This window comes from Alosa alosa, chromosome 8 (genome assembly GCF_017589495.1).
Source record: "Alosa alosa isolate M-15738 ecotype Scorff River chromosome 8, AALO_Geno_1.1, whole genome shotgun sequence".
NCBI lineage: Eukaryota > Metazoa > Chordata > Actinopteri > Clupeiformes > Clupeidae > Alosa > Alosa alosa.
Window position 1 is genome coordinate 12,148,027 of NC_063196.1, and position 19,315 is coordinate 12,167,341.

At 43.2% G+C, this 19,315-nt stretch overlaps 2 protein-coding genes across 5 annotated transcripts in view; one reads left to right on the forward strand and one right to left on the reverse strand.

Moving 5' to 3' along the window:
- map3k5 (mitogen-activated protein kinase kinase kinase 5) overlaps positions 1 to 8,260 on the forward strand; it is a 54,274-nt gene extending 46,014 nt beyond the window's left edge. The window contains exons 21-29 of one of the 4 annotated variants that reach the window (XM_048250227.1): positions 161 to 178; positions 1,351 to 1,528; positions 1,965 to 2,133; positions 2,623 to 2,808; positions 4,410 to 4,515; positions 5,926 to 6,169; positions 7,362 to 7,474; positions 7,786 to 7,853; positions 8,029 to 8,116. In XM_048250227.1, coding sequence (XP_048106184.1) covers positions 161 to 178; positions 1,351 to 1,528; positions 1,965 to 2,133; positions 2,623 to 2,808; positions 4,410 to 4,515; positions 5,926 to 6,169; positions 7,362 to 7,474; positions 7,786 to 7,814 — 1,043 coding nt within the window. In that variant the 3' untranslated portion in view covers positions 7,815 to 7,853; positions 8,029 to 8,116. Of the gene's footprint in view, positions 1 to 160; positions 179 to 1,350; positions 1,529 to 1,964; positions 2,134 to 2,622; positions 2,809 to 4,409; positions 4,516 to 5,925; positions 6,170 to 7,361; positions 7,475 to 7,785; positions 7,854 to 8,028 lie in introns of all 4 variants that reach the window. The other 3 variants (XM_048250225.1, XM_048250228.1, XM_048250226.1) reach the window with 3 other exon arrangements.
- Positions 8,261 to 14,234: 5,974 nt separating this feature from the next.
- On the reverse strand, positions 14,235 to 17,092 carry ccn2a (cellular communication network factor 2a). Its single transcript, XM_048251238.1, has 5 exons — positions 16,709 to 17,092; positions 16,211 to 16,427; positions 15,716 to 15,967; positions 15,354 to 15,565; positions 14,235 to 15,051 (listed from the first exon to the last, which is right to left on the reverse strand). Exons 1-5 carry the CDS (start codon positions 16,763 to 16,765, stop codon positions 14,755 to 14,757), a joined length of 1,035 nt encoding a protein of 344 aa, XP_048107195.1. The 5' UTR covers positions 16,766 to 17,092; the 3' UTR covers positions 14,235 to 14,754.
- Between the last annotated feature and the right edge of the window lie 2,223 nt (positions 17,093 to 19,315).

Here is a 19,315-nt window from a genome sequence, read left to right on the forward strand (position 1 = left end):
TTTACGGAACTGTTGTTTTGGCTATTTGTACAATAAACTGTCACACTTTGCTCTTTTTTAATACTACTATCTATGTAATGGTCATCTGGAAGCATGCTCTGCCTGGTGTGGTTGTGTTTAACTCTGATGTGTGTGTTGTCTTTTTTGCGCCATACTATAGCGCTGACCCCTGGCACAGGTGAGTTGTTATCTGTTGAACTTCATCTGGAATTCCTCCCCTTCAGACTTTGCTATCTCTCATCTCTCCCACCTGAAGTTCATAGTTAACGTTATCTAGGAGGCTGATGTGTTGTATGTGATCTCCCCAGCACACTCCATAATAACAGCCTGTGTATTCCAAACATGCTCTCTTAGCCTAGTTTAGTTCAATATTATCTGACTTATATGATCTAGAACAGTGGTTCTCAAATGGGGGTACGTGAGAGGGTACGTGAGATTTTAAAATATACATATATTTAAAAAGTAGAATCCATGCAAAAATACTTTAAAAACAATTATTTAATAAACATTTCAGGAAAACATAAGTTCATAAAATTAATTTTATATTTCAGTAGGCTATTCAATTTCATTATCCTAAAAACCCAGAGTCCCCCCCATACCAGCATGGTTCAACCCAACCTGTCACATGCCACCCGCCATCACCTGTCAATCACTGTCAAAACTCAAACGATGGAGTCGTGGTTGAAGCGTAGCGGTATTCTTGTGAAAACACGATGGACAGTGCTCTGTTTTTTTCTCAACTACAAATGCTTTGCGCTGGTTAGGGGGTACTTGGCTGAAAAATCATTTCACTGGGGGTACATCACTGAAAAAAGGTTGAGAACCACTGATATAGAGACTAAGATTTTCTTAGTTTTTACCTTTTACACGTTTCGACCACTGACTTCGCAGGCTCCCTCAGAAATGTCAGGTGATGTTGTTGTGACGCTGTTGTTGTTGCTGTCAGCTGATTTAAGTACATTTGGTCGTCCTGTCTGAAGTGGGCGCGTCAATAGCCTATAGCTGATCTATACATCTATGTCTTCCATTCACCTGCACTTCCCTGCTTTCTCTCTCTCCTACTGTGTACGTCACACATTGTTTTGTTATCTGTTGAAATTGAGCTGGGTCTGTGGGCCATTATTTTGTATTATGCAATCTATTATAATACAGTATATCATCTATGATGTCATATGGTCATATATAAAAGAACCTACTTCATGTTGCTGTTAGAGATATGACTGTGCTTCATGCTCTATTATACAGTTTCCTTATCAGACTTCATTAATTATTACTTCATTATATGTGATTCCATATGTTTTGATGATTTTACTTGTTATTATATGAGCGTTGTTGTTTGTTGTGGCTCAGAGTATCTGCGCAGCATCTCTCTGCCCGTTCCCGTGGTGGTGGAGGACACCAGCAGCAGCAGTGAGTACGGCTCCGTCTCCCCTGACAACGAGATCACCGCCAACCCCTTCAGCTTCAAGCCCAGCCTCAAGTGTTACAGCGAGCGGGAGGTCAAAGGCACGCGCTCACTCTTCCTCAGGTAAGCTGAAGGTCACGCAGGTCGCCTTATAGAAAGTTCTCCCCCCAAAAAAAGAGTGTTATAGTCTACCATCATGAACAAACATTTTGTGGTATGACTGGAATCCACAAAAACTGATCCACTCCAAAACTGAAACGGACATGAAATGTTTCGGAAAGCAAGTCATTCACTTACATGGTTTCTCTTACAATCAGCTACGTGAATGCACAACATTCCACTGAAATGTGAAATAACAGAGTTAGTCAGTTGATTCCCAAATGACCAGGCTTTAAAACAGGCCAGTGATGACTTGGACCATGAACAAACAAAGAACCATCAGAGATATTCACACATGTAAAGTTTGCTTGTGTAAGCTATAAGTTATATATTCTTAGAGAGGAGAACAGGCTGAGGTGTAGCATTGTAGTGATTAATAACAAAGCGGTCATTTTCCCAGCATCCCTGTGGAGAACTTTGAGGACCACAGTGCCCCTCCGTCCCCAGAGGAGAAGGACTCGGGCTTTTTCATGCTGAGGAAAGACAGCGAGCGGAGGGCCACGCTGCACCGCATCCTCACGGAGGACCGGGACAAAGTGGTGGCCAACATCATGGACACCCTCACGCAGGTCAGCCCAAAGGCCACCGCAAGACTCTTTGTTATATTGTCTTTTCTCTCCTTTAGCCACCCCAGCTTCTCTCATCCTTTCTGTCTTTTTTTTCTCTATCTCACTATTTCCAATTCCAATCTCTCTTTCTCTCTCTCTCTCTCTCTCTATCTCTCTCTCTCTGTCTGTCTCGCCAGTTTGGTGCTTGGCACTCATTTGTCAGTACATATTCCCTTCAGAGTGTATAATAATAGATTACGGATTCACTTTCTAAATCAGCTTTGCTATTACTGTACTCTTACTGTTTTCCCAATGATGTACTTTTATCACGTCATATTGCATGCAGATCATCTTCATCCCTCTCTCTCTCAATCCCCGCCACGTGTGTGTGTGTGTGTGTGTGTGTGTGTGTGTGTGTGTGTGTGTGTGTGTGTGTGTGTGTGTGTGTGTGTGTGTGTGTGTGTGTGTGTGTGTGTGTGTGTGTGTGTGTGTGTGTGTGTGTGTGTATAGGGCTCAGAGGAGACCAAGCTGAAGCACCAGCACATATCCACGCTGGTGCTGAGTCTGGGCGACTTTGTGCGCATGGCTGACCGCAAGATCATCGCTAACACACTCTCGCAGCTCAAGCTGGAGCTGGACTTCGAGAGCACGGCCATCAGCCAGCTACAGGTGGTGCTCTTCGGCTTCCAGGACGCGGTGAGTGACCCTTCATGCCCCGGTGAAATATCGTCGGTCTGAGGCACAAGGGCAAGGGGTCTGTGTTTTAAATAATAATAATGATATAATGAATAATTTATGTAATAATAATTACGTTATTGTTGTAGTGCACCACACTCATTTTTAGTAAAGCCTTAAAGCACACACTGGCTACACTTCCTCATATTAAATATGACAATAGGATAGATGGAATGGAAGTATGAAGATCGAACTAATGATTATTAGATATTGGATGAACGATGAAGTGTCGTGGGTCTGATGAGTGGTCCGTTGTCACCATGACTGTAAATGAGAAAGGTTTCAAGATCTAGTTCAAAAGTATCACTCAGGAAGCCTTCCTTTCAGACTTCAGTTTGAACGATACTTTTACATTTTTTTCTTGTGCCACATACCATGATCTTATTTTTAAATGCAGGAATGTTCTGCCAGGTTTCGTATTCCATGTAGTCCACATCTTTCACCCAGGAACTCGTAGGTGGAAGCTGTTGAGGGATTTATGATGTGAATGTCACCCTGATTCACAATATTCATAATTTATGAGATTCCTCTTAGCTGCTACTTGGTAAATAGGATGAGAGTATCAGAACTGATTAAATATTAATTTATGAGTTAATGATTAAATTAGCCATTGAATAACTCACAACAGATGGCATGAGCAAGGAGTGTAATTGGTATAATTTTAGTCTGCATGTTTTTTTTTTAAAGTAGCTACGAACTGAATCAAGCAGCAATAAAAATAGATTAGTTCTGTAATGTGCTATATTTGCATACAACATGCACTGCCATGCTATATAAAAAAGTTGGCCCGTGGATGTGACTTGCATGTTTTTGGCTAGTCATATTTTTACATGCTTTAGTTTCTTCCTCATTCTGAAGTGTTTTCATTTCCTTTCTGGTATTTTCTGATCTGTTTCTACAGAACATCTTTCAAACAGAAACCAATAAGAGAAGTTTGTTAGATTATCCAGACAGGAGAGGCGTATGTATGTCATTTGCCTCACACACACAAGCACAGTCATGCAAAGGACTCTGGTCCCTGACTGCCTGGCCCTCAGAGATGAGGGATTAGGTGTGGCATGGAGAGATGCCCTCTTGTGGACAGACAGTGTAATTAAGAAGTGAGAATGGGGAGACAGGGATTAAATTGATTTCCGTATTTGCATTCCATTTAAAATGTACCAGACTGGGGAGTCAAAATGATGCAGTTATCAGATTTTTTGGGGTTGTGCTAGACAATGGAATTAGGAAACGGAGTGCATTATGTCTAAAAAGTGTAATGTTTAGTGTTTTTGTATGCCTACTATATAGCTTCTTGCACTTTGTGGGAAGAGTAGCAACCTTATGGAAGCGAATTAAATGAGTTAGTTATGTTTAGGTGAACCTACCATTGATTCTTGTGTGTGTGTGTGTGTCTGTGTGTGTGTCTGTGTCTGTGTGTGTGTGTGTGTGTGTGTGTGTGTGTGTGTGTTGGTGTGTGTATGTATGTGCAAGTGTGTGTGTGTGTGTGTGTGTGTGTGTGTGTGTTCTAAGGATGCACCAGTTGATTTAATAGATGTTCCTGTGGCTTTGCTTGTTTCCAGGTAAACAAAGTCCTGCGCAACCATAACATCAAGCCTCACTGGATGTTCGCCCTGGACAACATCATCCGCAAAGCCGTGCAGACGGCCATCACCATTCTGGTGCCAGGTAATGTCTGGAGCCTGTCCCAGCCTCTCCACCGGCTATTTCTATCTTCATCGACACAAATAGACTTTCCCAACATAGAGCCCACTTATATGCGCTGCAAATCGAACTCACTGCACCCATATATGTCATTGTTATGGAAAAGATCCTCATCGTAATCATCATAACCCCAAATTATTGCATTAAAATTCCATGCACTGAAGATGAAAGTTTCCATCTTGTGATTAATGCAGAGGAAAGAATTGTGGAAAATAAGAATAATTAAAAACAAATCTTGCCCTTCAAAATCTGCACGGAAGAACTTCCCAGGAGAGCATGCATCGAAAGAGTTAACACATTCAGAGGAGAGCAGCCTGCAGTTATCACAACGCTAAAATAGGGGTGATTACAAGAGCTGGCAGTGTTTAGAGTCTTTTATCATAAAATACGAGTAGGTGGGCAACATGACTCCCGGCCACTGTGGAAAGATGCTTCTCACTTAACCCTGCTGTTGCTTTTGCAGCATCGTCCAAGAGTCTAAATGTGAATGTTGCCAGGTAACGCTCTCCTAGGCAAAAAAAACATACATAAACATTATGGTAATTAATTATTTTACATCACTGTTAAAATGAGATCCTGCATATTTACCATAATTGCCCTGAAAATTTTTCTTATATGAATATTATCAGTATTAGTCATGGGTGCATCATGTACCATGGATTACAAAGGTCACCATTTTTAAGTGGCAAAACGATTTATTCCACCTCTGATCGGATGGTGGCTGCTAAAGACAAATTTGCTCCGAGTTCAGAGTTGCACTTGTGTTAAACTGCACACGTCATTGAAACACAATTGATTTGAAACGGCATTACACGGAAGCCAAAGTGCGGAGGCAGTTGTTAACAGGTCTTACTCTCAAGCAGTGTTTATTGATTTAATAAGGCTATGTCAGGGAGAACTTAATCTGATTCACTATTTTAAACACAACACACCAACATGCCGTGCTATCTGTAAAATCTTCTCTCAGCTGTCACTGTGCTAGTGGGATTTGCTTTGCTTGTAACAGAGCTTAGGTAGGTAATAAGCATTGTCTTTAGCCAAAATGATTTTGAGTGTGCATGTTATACGGCAAACATTGACTGATCATATGTGTGCATTGTTGAATGAAGTTGCTAACAGTAAGATAGCAAGAGTTTCCTTTGAGCCATAGAATATGCATCACGTTTTAGGTACACAGACGTAGATATTGTTAGTTCTGTAGGCTTGTCATTTTCTTGTTTGAGTTAGATGACTCAAGCTGTTTTCTTATGCGTGCTTTCTATTAGGCTTGGGCTAAAAGCTGGAGGTTTGATGCCTATGTTTGCTCATTAATGTGTGTGTGTGTGTGTGTGTGTGTGTGTGTGTGTGTGTGTGTGTGTGTGTGTGTGTATTCAGAACTCCGACCTCACTTCAGCTTGGCTTCAGAGAGTGATCCTACTGACCAGGACGACGTGGACGAGGAAGTGGAGCCTGAGGACACGCCGTCCCGCAAGCACCGCCCCGAGCCCAGTGCCAATCACGACGACACAGTGGCCACGTCGGGCGTGAGCACACTCAGTTCAACAGTGTCACACGAGTCGCACAATGCACAGCGCTCCGTCAGTATGGAGCTGGGCCGCATGAAACTAGAGACCAACAGGTGTGTGTGTGTGTGTGCGCACATGCTTGTGAGAGTGAGTGTGTGTGTGTGTATGCACACATGCTTGTGAGAGTGTGTGTGTGCGCATGTGCGTGTGCAAGTGTGTGTGTGTGTGTGCACCTGCGTGTGCAACTGTGTGTCTGTGTATGTACATCTATTTGTGTGTGTGAGTGTGTTTGTGTCTGTGTACATGTGCATTGTTTGTGTACATGTGCATTGTTTGTGTATGTGTTCGCGCATGTGCTTGTGTGTGTGTGTGTGTGTGTAGTGTACATTGTGTTGTGTTTGTGTGTGTGTGTGTGTAGTGTACATTGTGTACATTATGTTTCAATGCTCCTGATCCCTGCTGAATCCAGGCAAGAAATGAGAATGTTCTTTTAATGTGACCTCTTTTTCACCCCCTGATGAAAGGCAAGCAAATATTGCACTAACCTCCCCTACTGACTTTTTATACTGCCATCTAGTGGATGCATGATGCACATTCTGCACCTTAATTACACTGCAACCACTTTTGTGGAGAACTGACACATTTCAGAAATTCAGAATTTCTTTTGATGTTTTGGGAGTATTTTAGGTTACACTTTACTTGACAGTATCGACATAAGACTGACAAGACTCTGTCATGAATGTGTCATAAACGTTTATGACATAACGCTTCTGTTATTAAGTGACATTCGGTTTTTGTCATAACAAGTTAGGGTTAGGCTTAGGGTTAGGTTTAGGTTTAGGCTTAGGGTTAGGTTTAGGTTTAGGCTTAGGGTTAGGGTTAGGCGGGGATCACATTAGCCAGCGGCAGCGGCAAATGTGACTCAACGCCAGACCATAATAAGTTTTGTCTCATTCCTAAGCAACACAAACGGTTTGTCAATTAAATACGCTTGCGTTGCGCTTTGAAAGATGAACCAGCGTTGCCACCGTTCCGCTGCCGAACCATAGAGAACAATAGGAAACCGGCCGCTTGCCGCTGGCTAATGTGATCCCCGCCTTAGGGTTAGGGTTCATGTGTCATGACAGTGTCATGGGTTCATGACAGTGTCATGTCACTCTTATGTCAATACTGTCAAGTAAAGTGTTACCGTATTTTATATTTTATTTGGGAATATTTTATAAATTGTGAGACTTTTATGAATATTTTCTCGTCAGCTCAGTAAGATTATTCCTTTCTTATTGAGGACGTTCTGTGTGTCCATAGGCTGCTGGAGGAACTGCTGGAGAAGGAGAGAGAGTATCAGTCCATCCTGCAGCAGGTTCTGGAGGAGAGAAACCAGGAGATTAGACTCCTTCGCTCACGGTCACAACCCATTGGTGAGTCCAGAAACGCCTCATGCCTCCCATTAGGAAGGGAACCTCATACCCCCGGATGTTAAGTCAAATCAAGTCATCAGTAGTGACTCTAAGGTGTACCAACCAAGCCAAACAAATAGACAACTAAAACATGCTGAAAAGAAGTATTTAAATGCTGTTTTACATTTAAATTTAGTCCTTGATCACAAAGTTTCATCCAGAGTAGCTTATGTAGAATCCATTGTCTTGGTGTTGTTAGCACTAGTTTGCTAAAGGCTTACCATATAAGCCACAGGAACATGTTTTACCATTGATGTGATGTATCTTTTAAGTCGGTAGGCTATGTTGGACCCACCCCTAGGCTCACACCTCAAAGCTGATTGGACGGTGATGAGATAGGGTAACTTCTAGTGCTAAGTGTTATCGAGTGATAATTTTCAGCCACTGTCCCATTAATACTGGGCAATAGACTTTTATCTAGAGATCTTTAATCTATAAAAGGCTTCAAAAGATGTTTAAGATATTAAACTGAGCGCTGTTGAAGGGCGTTGACGTTTTGTGTTCTTTCCTGACAGACATCCCCACGTCGTCAGGAAGGCAGAGGACCCCCTGCACACCGGGCTCAGGAGACTCCGAGCTGGCCGAGTGGCTCAGACTACACGGCGCAGACATGGATGCCATAGAGCTGGTAGGACTTTACACACCAGCACGGCGGACTTGATTCACTTTATTCAGTACTATGGAAGACATCACACACACAGTGACATCTGCCTCTTGTGCACATTGATGAAGTTATTAACTCATTGAATGCCAAGCAATGTAGACCATTGTTGATGATTTTGTACAGCCACAGCATATTCTGTGTTATAGCTATGAACACATACAATGGCTCGTTTGAAAGGTGAGACTTTAAGCTCTCAGTGGGTGCAAACCGTGTATTTCCACACACTTCTGCTCCTGAGAAATCGCAAGCTAAACAGTGGCTAGTTTTTATCAAAATCGCTGTTTTTTTTCTAGAAATGGAGATATAACGTCTTTCATGAAATATGAAGTGTTGCCTGTAAAGGAAGGGGAAGTGACCTAGCGAGACCTGGCGAGACTGCCACCTAGTAATAGACCCCACGGTGGCCTGGTTTTGAGCTGACGGCATCGCCACTGATTCGACCAAAGCGCAACCGAAAGTTGATGATAAAATGTCCAGATAAAATGTCCAGATTGTGCGTTTTCATGAGTTTTCGATCGGCATATATTTCATTTCCATTCATCACAGAGTTCCCAAAATCACATATATGGTGTGTTAGAGTGTCTAGTTTAATATTACGCGTTTGGCAATTTAAAAAAAATGAAGCTAAAACGTAATATTATAAAAATTTATATGTGTCTGTATAATGCCTTTTATTCAGTGACTTAAAAGTTCATCCCCAGATAACAGTTACAGAGGACTACACTTAGTATGAGGGCTGGTATGAACCTGTTTTGTAGTTTTTGTAGTTCCTTGCTCTACCAGGTGGAGCTACAAGACACACGAGACACACATGGATATCTACCGCCTAACACATAGTTCATCTAAATAGACCTCAAGGAATTCCTTATTGTTTTTAACAGTGGCAACTGATTAACTGTCATATTTGACATAGGGTGTATGGGTTCAATTCGCAGATAACCGCAAGAGGACTTCTGCCTGTTTAATGTTTTTGCAATAAGTAAATTCAAGAATGTTTTTGCAATAACTAAATTCAAGAATGTTTTGCGCATCAAAACATGTATTCATGATTTGAAACCTCCTGTAGCCAGAACGGCTTGCAAAAGCATGCAGGCATACTCTTATGTTTCAAGCCATTGGTTGACCTTGGGCATTTTCAGGATTGATAAGCTGTGCACTAGCAAACAATACTAAGTAACCACTGATAACAGCAAACAATACTAAGTACTAGCCACTCTAGACTCTAGATCATACAGTACATGTCTGCTCCTGATCTACACAGGTTAAAGAACTGAGCCACACTTGTGGTTAAAAAGTGGTCAGAATTTAAGGAAGTCTGAACAATTGTCTGTTGCTGAATTCTTGATGCTTGACGTTGACATTTGTCTCATTTCAGGACCTTGTGAGTTTGTAAATAATCTCTCTCTCACCTCTCTTTCTCTGGGCCTCCATCCAGCTCATTATATATATATATATATATATATATATATATATAAATAACATCAAACATCTCCACTCAACACTGTTAGGTTTGAATGGTGAAACTGCAAGGACACCCAGTTAATATGTGCCAGAACCATACCATATGGTCTGGGTCTACATGAGGATGTACTAATGACCTTATAAGTGTGCTGTCTGACACTGTAAATGCTTACACTGTGCACAGTGGTTTTGTTTGTTTGTGTCTTCAGTGCTCACTCTCTTTGTTTGTTTGTGTGGTTTTGTTTGTTTGTCCATAGAGGAGGGATCTTGTGTCGACTATGGAAAGCAATCTCAGAGCACAGGGAGAAGCCATCCTGAAAACGGGGGAGAAAAACCTCACAACAAGCCTCACAACAAACCCAAATCGTTCAGCAGTATTCCCTTTTTCCCCAACACTGCACTTTACACCCAGTGTTTGAATCAAAGACCAAAATCTGTCACTCAGGCCCCGTAAAAGTCCACTGAGCTCGCCGAGTTTACTTTACGACAGGGTTAGGGGCTTCGTCAGGAACTGTTACAGAGACTACATGGTCAGGCCTGATCCCAACACACCTCGTTCAGCACCACTAAGATTTTTTTAAGTTTCCTTTGGCGATTTCAGTGATGCCTCTTTCAAACTGAAATAAAACTATTCTATTTTTAAAGTTTTTTTTATTATTATTATTATTATTATTATTTAACATATTCTTTATTTTCCAAGAAAACAAACAATTCTCAGAGGGTGTTTATGACCACACTCCATTGTTTACAAAACCTTGCATTGGAAGTGTAACCTCCATAGCAAGCCTGGAGCAGAACACTCTTGAGCTAATTATTATAGATTACACAGAGAAGATGGATGCCCTGCATATTGACAGGCCACTTGCTGCAACCTACTTGTGCTGCGCATCTCTGTATATATATAGAGAAACCACTGGCATGGCTCTGGCAGAAGAATATCAATGTTTAAAAATTACATTTAATGTAAAATGGCAGGTGTGCCAGGGGTTCAAAGATCCTGAATGGCTAACATTGGCGTGTAAGTGCAAGTGTCAGTGCACTGAGAGACACAGCAGGCACAGAGAGGGCACTTCTTTGACAGCCCATTTGCATTTAAACGCTACGCTGCCAGTGTGGTCAAAGGGCAGTAGGTCTGAAGACCATGCTGTGACCAGAACCTGAAAAACATATCAGGCTGCTTCTTGCATGCTCCAGTGAATTTGTCAGAGACACCCAATGAAGGTATAGTATTGACGTTATTATGTTGTTTTTTTTGTGTATGTTAAATGTCCGCCCATTTTGTTTACAAAACCTGAGACTGACCATTACTTACCTGAGATCCACGGCTTTGTCATCCCGTTCTTTTGTTTGAATTCGCCATCTTTTTTTTGAGGTGCCCTCATGTGGTGTTGCAGCCTTTACATAGACTGTGTAGTCCTGCATTTTTAAACCATCACTACTCTATTTAAATGCTTAGCTTTTATCCTTTCCAGTGTGTTACAGTTGCATGCTTTTTAACCAATTCCAGCTTTGTGCACAACACAAGCTGCAGACACTGGAAAAAAAACCCAATTGTTTGTTTGCTTTATTTGTTTAAGTCGATTATGAATATGCCACTGACCTGCATATTTTCTACTTTGTCTCATTATTGAGGGGAAATGTAGAGTATCATTCTGAATCATAGTAAAGGACAATCTGTTTGTGTGAGGTGAGGGTGACATATGTTATACATGCAGTCAGAACTGTACATACATGTCTGCTTCTGTCGACACTTAATATGGAACAAGCTATTTGTTGCTCTATGTTAATATTATATTTAAATGCTCACAAAGGATGAATTGGAAATGTATTGGCAAACGTTTGTTTGTATATAGCATTTCTAAGTGATGTTTTTATTTCTCTTTGTAAATCTTTATTTTGGAATACTTTTTTCTTCCATTGCTTTAACTCATAACATTGCATGTTTCCACTGACATCACAACACAGACCTATTTGCATAGAGTAGATGTTTTTCACTAAACCTTAATTTTATATTTAAAAATAATTGTTTATATTAAATATGAACTATTCATGTGTGCACATTTTTCCTCTACTTATTTAGTTATGATAAACTAATGAGATTATTTGTGTATTCATGTCTAAAAGAACTGTGAAATTAAAGTTGGAAATGAAAGCACATAATTGCATTGTCGCCTCATTTAGATGTGAATAGCAACAAACACCCTTCATCTCAAAGGAATGCAATCAGTGCAAAATTAAAACACCTCAATACATATTCTTTCACTTATAAGATATACCGGTACTATTACTAGATGCCAATGTACTGTAGCTACTTGTGAGTTAGATGTTGGATGTCAGATAAATAATAGCTACTGAGTACAACCAGAATATTCTTACCCTTGCAGAAATATACCAAGTAATACCAAAGCCAGAAAACAAAACAGTCAGCAAACAATGATGAAACTAAAAGAAAGGGTCAGAATCAAAAGTCTTACCACAAATCTACAACAGAAATGTATTTTGCATTTATAATGTATTTTATTTGTATGTACTGTATACTGTATTTAAATGTAAATTTATTTTGGTACTTGTGTCCAGTCATGTCATAGAGACAAGGTCATACAAAGCTATCAGCTGCAGGAGACAGTCACAGGGCATGGGGTACCCCGATAGACAATCAAGTGCTTATCAACAAACCAATATGCACACAAGGGAAGTTTTCAGCTTCCGGATGTCCAAGTGTCAGCTCATCAGTGCCAACTAAAATCAGGAGTGTAATATAAATGTATCCACTAGATGGCAGTCACTGTTCATTGAAAACTAACTCAGCTGCAGCATCTGTGCTACATGGATACAGCTACACTGTTGTTAGAGCCAAGTAATGGCATCTAAATGACATGTTGATACTGTTGAATGGATCAACATTTTAGTGTTTTCCTGGATCGTATCACTCTTGACCTACTTTGATAAATTGAACTAGATGTTTTTAATGGAGGCCGAAGTTGTTTAGTCACACTCTTGTACTGCTATCTGCAAAGCACTGGCCATATTTCCCAGTCTCTTGAAGTTGCAAACAAGAAATGGAATCGCAATCAATGGAATGCACTGGGTACTCAAAATAGGAGACAGCTTTTGAGCCACAATATTGGATGGTCAACAGGAACATCAGTCTTGTGTTCTTTTTCCATGTCTTTTTTCCCCCTTTTTGCTCTACTTATCTACTCTAGTCTTTGCAGAGACTCACTGTACTGTCTGTGTTTTCTTTGAAGCTGACCCAAGGGCCAGGGCACGGGGGTGCGGTGTGAGGCAAAGCTGAGAGCCTGGAGAAGACAGGTGCCGGCTGCCAAATAGGCCTCGCTCTTGAGCTGCGTTCCACTCCGCTCCTCTCACGGACTCCCGGTTTGTGTGTGTGTGTGTGTGTGTGTGTGTGTGTGTGTGTATGTCTTTTCCAGCCCCGCTGTCTGGGCAAAGTGTGCAAACATCCCGCGAGTCGGTCTGCTCACCGGAGGCCAGAGGCGGGGAGAGTGTCCGGAGCTGGCTGCCACTGTAGCACGGGTGAGAGGGAGGGGGTGGGGGTGCAGGGAGAACACCTAATTTGTGTTTGTGTTCGTGTATGTGTGTGTATGTAACTTTGTGTGTGTGTGTGTGTGTGTGTGTGTGTGTGTGTAGGTGTGTGTGTGTGTGTGTGTGTGTGTGTGTGTGTGTGTGTGCATGTGTGGGTGGTCTACTGGAGAACTGTGGACCGCACACAATGTACTGGTGTGTTTTTTTCTCTCTCTCTCTCTTTCTGACAGGGTATAATATGGTTGAGGAGTGAACACAGCCATGAAAATAGCGTTTGCTCCTGTTTTTCATTGGATGTCTGCAGCACACCTTGTGTTGGGGAGTTAACAGATGGGGGATTGTGTGTGTGCGTGTATGTGTGTGTGAAGGGGTGGGGTGGGTGCAAGTGTGTATGGGTGTGGGTTAAAACCACCTCCTCCAATGGGAGAAAGGAATGAGAACCAGTGTTTTTTATATAAAAAATATAATATTTTATTTCAAACTACAAAAAGTGAAAACATGTAACTGTTTGGTCACACTTCTCAATAAAATAGTACACACAACTGTCACAAGAACAGCCAACTCAGGCAATAAGCTTACAATTAATATAACAAAGCAAGAGAAAAATAACAAAAATGCTTTTAAAATTAAATTAACTTAAACTGTACAAACTATGTACAATATGTACAACATTAACATATAAAAAAGGAATGAAACTACAAATCATCCAGTCTTTTTTTTTGACAAACATTACTGACTCAATCAACACAATGAATCAGTCAGTCAAATACCTTTCTCTCTTGGTTTCTCTCGTTCTCGTTCTCTTTCTCTCTCTCTCTCTAATAAACTCAGTGCTGTAGCTGGAAGCATTCTCGCGAGGCTCCTTGTCTTGGGGGGTGGCTTGAGCCGGCTGAGGCCGAGACCTTGGCCGGTCATAAACACTGCAACACTCTTGCACTCAGTGAAGACCAATTTTTAAGAGCACATTCAACTTGCACTCGGGTGGGTGAAGGGTGCTAAGCCTCCCAACATGAGGAAGGCCTTTTTTTTTAAAATTCTTCACCTTTTTTTTCCTTCTCTCACCTTCATGCTACCACAAGTGCTCAGAGGTTGCAAGTCTGCCAAGTTAGTCGGGTGCCCACCACCACAGTTTGGGGGGACTGGCATGATGCCAATTAGTGACAAGACACATTGCCACATAGTAGGACTATAGTGCAGTATTTGTTTTTTTGAGGGCTACAGGGCAGCCCTCTGTCTTTTGAACCCTTTTTAGGGGCATCTGTTTTGTCAGGCTAGTAGCCCCAGGCATCCATCAATACAATTGTACATATAGAAACTGAATATACCTATATAGATTTTGTCTCCTTGTAAAAAGATACAAAAAATTGCAAATGCACAAACATGGAAAAAAACAAAACAAAACAAACGAAACATGACAAACAGATATTGTGCTGCAAGATGAGATGGATATCTGTTGGATTCAAGTGAACAGTCAATGGATGGATGGAGTTTTTCTCCTTCATTCTTTCTTTCAGTCTTTTCAGAGACTTTGTTGTGGCGTTCATCCTTTCTTTCATCTCTGGATCTCCATCACTTATGCCATGTCACCAAGCATCTTCTTGTAGTATGTGGACTCAAAGATGTCGTTCTCGCTGGGGCAGTTGTAGTGGCAGGCGCAGGTCTTGATGAACATCATCTGCTTCTTCATGACCTGACCGTCGGGGCACTTGAACTCCATGGGCAGGGTGGTGGTTCTGTGTGGGGTGCAGCAGCGACCATCAGTGCACACGCCGCAGAACTTGGGCCGGTAAGACTTGGTGGTGGTGCAGCCGGAGATCTCGAACTTCATGGGCTTGGAGACACGGGGCGTGCGAATGCACTTCTTCCCCTTCTGCAGAGAGGAACACAAACAGAGAACAGAACATTTAAAAAAACGGCTCAAACATCTCAAGATGACTGAGAGTCAGCTAGCAGATACTCAGCTAATTAGCTATACCTAGCTAGCTAGCGACTAAAAGAAACAAAAAGGGCTAACATTCGATTGAGGTGATACAAGTGAGGGTTGTTCAATCAGGTGTTCAGTGTGGGCTAGAGAGAGTTGTATCCTGAGATGGCTACCAATGAAACTAGCTATGTAGCTATTTAGCTAGTTATGCAGCAGTTAGCAGTTTGAGTTTTGGGCAAGATACTCACCCTGATTCTCTCCTCTAGGTGGGACTCGCAGGGGCGAACCATGCAGAGGCGGGTCTGCTTCTCAAGGCGGCACTCGCGGTTGTCGTTGGTAACCCGGGTTGAGATGCCCAGGCCACAGGTCTTGGAGCAGGCGCTCCACTCGGTGGTCTGGACCAGGCAGTTCTCTCTCATCAGAGCGGGATCAGGCCCGTAGGTCTCCTCCTCTCTGTAAGCTGAAACAAGGAACAGGACAAAACACACAGGTCAACTTCCAGCTCTGTGCCAAAGGTGTGTAAAAGCAGCTCATACAAATATCACACAATGTGCTTTCAGGGTGTCTTAAGTTGCCATTAGAAAGACATGCTAATGTGAAGGAGACTCACCTGCCAGAACAGGTCCAACAAAGGTCTGCTGGTGAGGGGAGTCACACACCCACTCCTCGCAGCACTTCCCAGGCACCTTAACCCGGCGGGGCATTGGACAGTCGGGACTAGGCAGGCGGACATCCATGCCGCACAGAGGCACGCAGCCCACAGCGCCATCTAGGCAAGTGCACTGGTACTTGCAGCTGCTCTGGAAGGACTCGCCGCTTCGGTAGACCATGCTTCCAAACACGCAGGTGGCACCGTCCCTAGCTGTCAAGAACGAAAAACAAACGATGGTCAGACATCTAGTCAATGTTTATCCAAGTAATCTGATCCTCAAACTCTAAAGGTTCTTAGGATTCCCAAAGGATGTCTACCTTTGAGAGAACTATTTAGCTACATTAGAAGGAACTTGCAGATACCAAGAAGGCAGATTACTGTTTATGTTGGACTGCACTACGCAAGGTTATCCATGCACCAGATAGGATGAGAGGGGGGAGAATGTCATCTCACCTGTGCAGACGCCAATGCGACGGTTGCTAGGGGATCCGTAGTCACAGTAGAGGCCCCTGTGTGGATCGCAGATGTCCCTTTCCGTGCACAGCTCACCAAGCTGCTTGGCACACACTCGGCAGCAGCCGCAGGCGTCCAACACCAGACTGACCCCGGGGGCACACTGAGGCGGCACCTCGGGGCAGCTGCACTGGCCACTGCACTCCTGGGCAAGAGCCTGGACAGAATATGGTTCGGTTAGGATGTCATCCTTGATAGAACTCATTGGAAATTCACTCAAATACACAGCTATCTGAGTGCCTGGCTCTCTCGTGTCAGTGATGATAAACATCCAGACACATGCACCTGAATTTGAAAACGCAAGGACAAGCAGGACTACCTTACAGAATCTGGATGCAGCCTCAACATCAAATACTTATTGTTACGAGATGCTATGAGCTTTAAGGAGGCAAAATTGCAACTTATGCCTCTACACTATGGCTGAAACTTTTGACTTACCACATGCAGGAGAGTGAGGCAAAGGAGGGATGTCAGGATGGTCATTCCAGTAGACATGTTGGTTCTTTCTTCGTCAGTAATAACAAAATAATTTCAGGTCTTCAAAATCTTCCTTATTCTCTTGAGAGCAGTGTCTTCAAATTGTCTGTCTTCTGATCAAGTCGATCTCGTTTGTTCTTTCCTTTCCTTTCCTTCGTAGGGTCTCTGTTCTAGTATTTCTTCGTCCGTTCAGCTCAGCGTAAAAGCTCAGTTCAGTCCTGCTCGGTACTTTTTCAGTTCGGTTCTCGTCTCGTGTCTCAGGTAAAAGCTAGAGTTTAGCTTCAGTAGTAGAAGTAGTCGAGCAGAGCAGAGCTCCTGTTGCTTCTCTCTCAGGTTGAGGAGGAGTGTTCTGACTGGAGTCGGGAGCTCACCCTCTCTTTATACTCGCTCGAGCGCTGTGACGTGCCAGAGGCTGAATGGAGACCTGGACAAACATGGACATTCTTGGCATTCTTTCCTAGTTTCCTGCCCCCCTCCCTCCCTCCCTCCCTCCCTCCCTCTCTCTCTCCCTCTCTCTCTCTCTCTCTCTCCATCTTGCCCTCCCCTCTCGACTCCCCCCAACCCCTGCTGGTCCACATTCCTCCTGTCTGAAACCAAACTGCTGTCACATATCAAAATAAAAAGTGAAGCTTTGGTGAAGCTTTGGACACTTTCCTGCCCATGTCTTTTTTTTTTCCTCTCTTCTTTTCCCTTTTTTTAACTTTAAATGTGTTTATCGGTGGTTTTTGCCGACTTGTCATGGAGGGACCAACACATCCTCTTCTGGTCTGGGTTTTGAGCACTTGCCAGACAGTGTTCCTGCTGACCTCATCAGGCTTGCATTCGCTGTGTATAAAAAATTTGCCTGTGGTCATTAGGCAAGGCTGGTTGTTTATTGTTGTTGTGAACGTTGTTGTGTCTGTTGTTCTTGTTTCTGGGTAAAACTAAATTCTGTATACCAGTATATAGCAGAATAAATTGCTGTTTATGTCATAAAAGTGTTATCAATATTTAGATTTTATACCTTTTTTAATTAACTTTAGATAAGAGAAAGGCTGCCATAGGTTCCCTAAAATGAGTCAGATAGAGAAGTGGTTGTAAGTAAATTGATAAGGAATTGAAGTGAATTAATTAGGAGTATTTATAACTTTATTTGCATTAAACTGTTCTATACTGTGCCTGTCTAAGGGTTACACAACTGCCCCTGTGGTACCGAAAAACCATAAAAGAGTTCTCATGGCTTTGGTCTCACAGGTTCGGTCAGCCACTTCGCAAATTCATATTCTTTTTATAGACATGTGCTTTCACCTTGCTAATAAGGTTTAGTCTAGGTGCTTTAAAGACCAGGTGTGCCACATTCCTGGGGCGCTATCCTATTTTGCTCCATCAGGTCCCAGACAGAGAGCAGACCTTTAGGATTGCAGGAAAGTGGCTAGACTCTGGGTTTTGTATATTTTCAAAAAAAGGATCACACTAGCTTCCCTCTTACACACTCTCTCTCTCTCTCTCTCTCTCTCTCTCTCTCTCCCCTCCTCCCTCTCTCTTTCCCCACCTCAGCTCTTATGAAAGGCACAAGGTTTCTGCTCACCAGCACCTCCGAGTCGGAAATGAAAAACTCCCAGAGAAAACTTGGGAGCTGCAGGAATGCGGCCCCAGCGCCAGCAGACATACTATTACTACATGCGCCTAGACCTGGAGCGGAGGAAGCGCGGCCTTATAAGGGAATCTTCACTCGCTCCACCGCTGCTGCTGCTGGTGCTGCAGTGGCTGCTGTTTGCTGCCATAGCTTGTTGTTGGTACAGTTCTTGGAGCTCTGCTCTGTGGTCTGGGTCTGGGTGCCCAGTCGTGGCATGGGCAGGGGGTGTGTGTGTTTGTGTATGTGTGTGTGTGTGTGTGTGTGGGGGCGGGGGGTTGAGCTCCTCCTGGGCACAGTAGTCATTTGGAGATGGGGGTTCGTTGGCCACGTGGGATCGTTAATGGAGCCTGTCTGTCAACAGCGATTCATTCTGGGTATACCGAGGTAGACAGGATTTTCATCCTGCAACTCCGCCATGCCACCCCACATACACACACACACAAACACACAAACACACCACTACCACCCAGACAACAATCCCCATGGCAACCCGTGCCCTTCCCGACTCAGCCACTGCTGCGGTGTTCCGTGATGTCACATAACTGAGGCTAGTCGTGATGCTGCTGTGCTGTGTTGGACGCGAGCGCCTGTTCAGCTGGGTGCCAGCAGATGACGGCCCGGTGAGGCTTTCGCACCCTGGCGAGAGCCCGGGGGTGGAGGAGAACTCCCAACACACAGTCTGGGTTTTATAAGTGACTCACGCAGTGTGGAGAGGGAGTGTATTAACGTCGGACGGACTCCCTGTACCCTGGAAAAGAGTAAAAGCGCTGTCACCAACCCATCTTTCCTCTCTCTCTCTCTCTCTCTCTCTCTCTCTCTCTCATACACTATGTACTGTACTGTAGCTGGGGTTCACCTTTAACACGAAGCAAAATTCCTTTGTCAATGGAGCATAGGTAAATACTTTCAGGTCTGTTAACCTTTAATGTCATGCTCTCTGGTTTTTCCATACC

Bases quoted from the DNA above. Each gene is read 5' to 3' on its own strand.
- ccn2a (XM_048251238.1), bottom strand. From the start codon at position 16,765: ATGTCTACTGGAATGACCATCCTGACATCCCTCCTTTGCCTCACTCTC. The intron at 16,428-16,708 runs GTAAGTCAAAAG...TATTCTGTCCAG, and splicing joins GCCTCACTCTCCTGCATGTG to GCTCTTGCCCAGGAGTGCAG. The intron at 15,968-16,210 runs GTGAGATGACAT...CGTTCTTGACAG, and splicing joins TCGCATTGGCGTCTGCACAG to CTAGGGACGGTGCCACCTGC.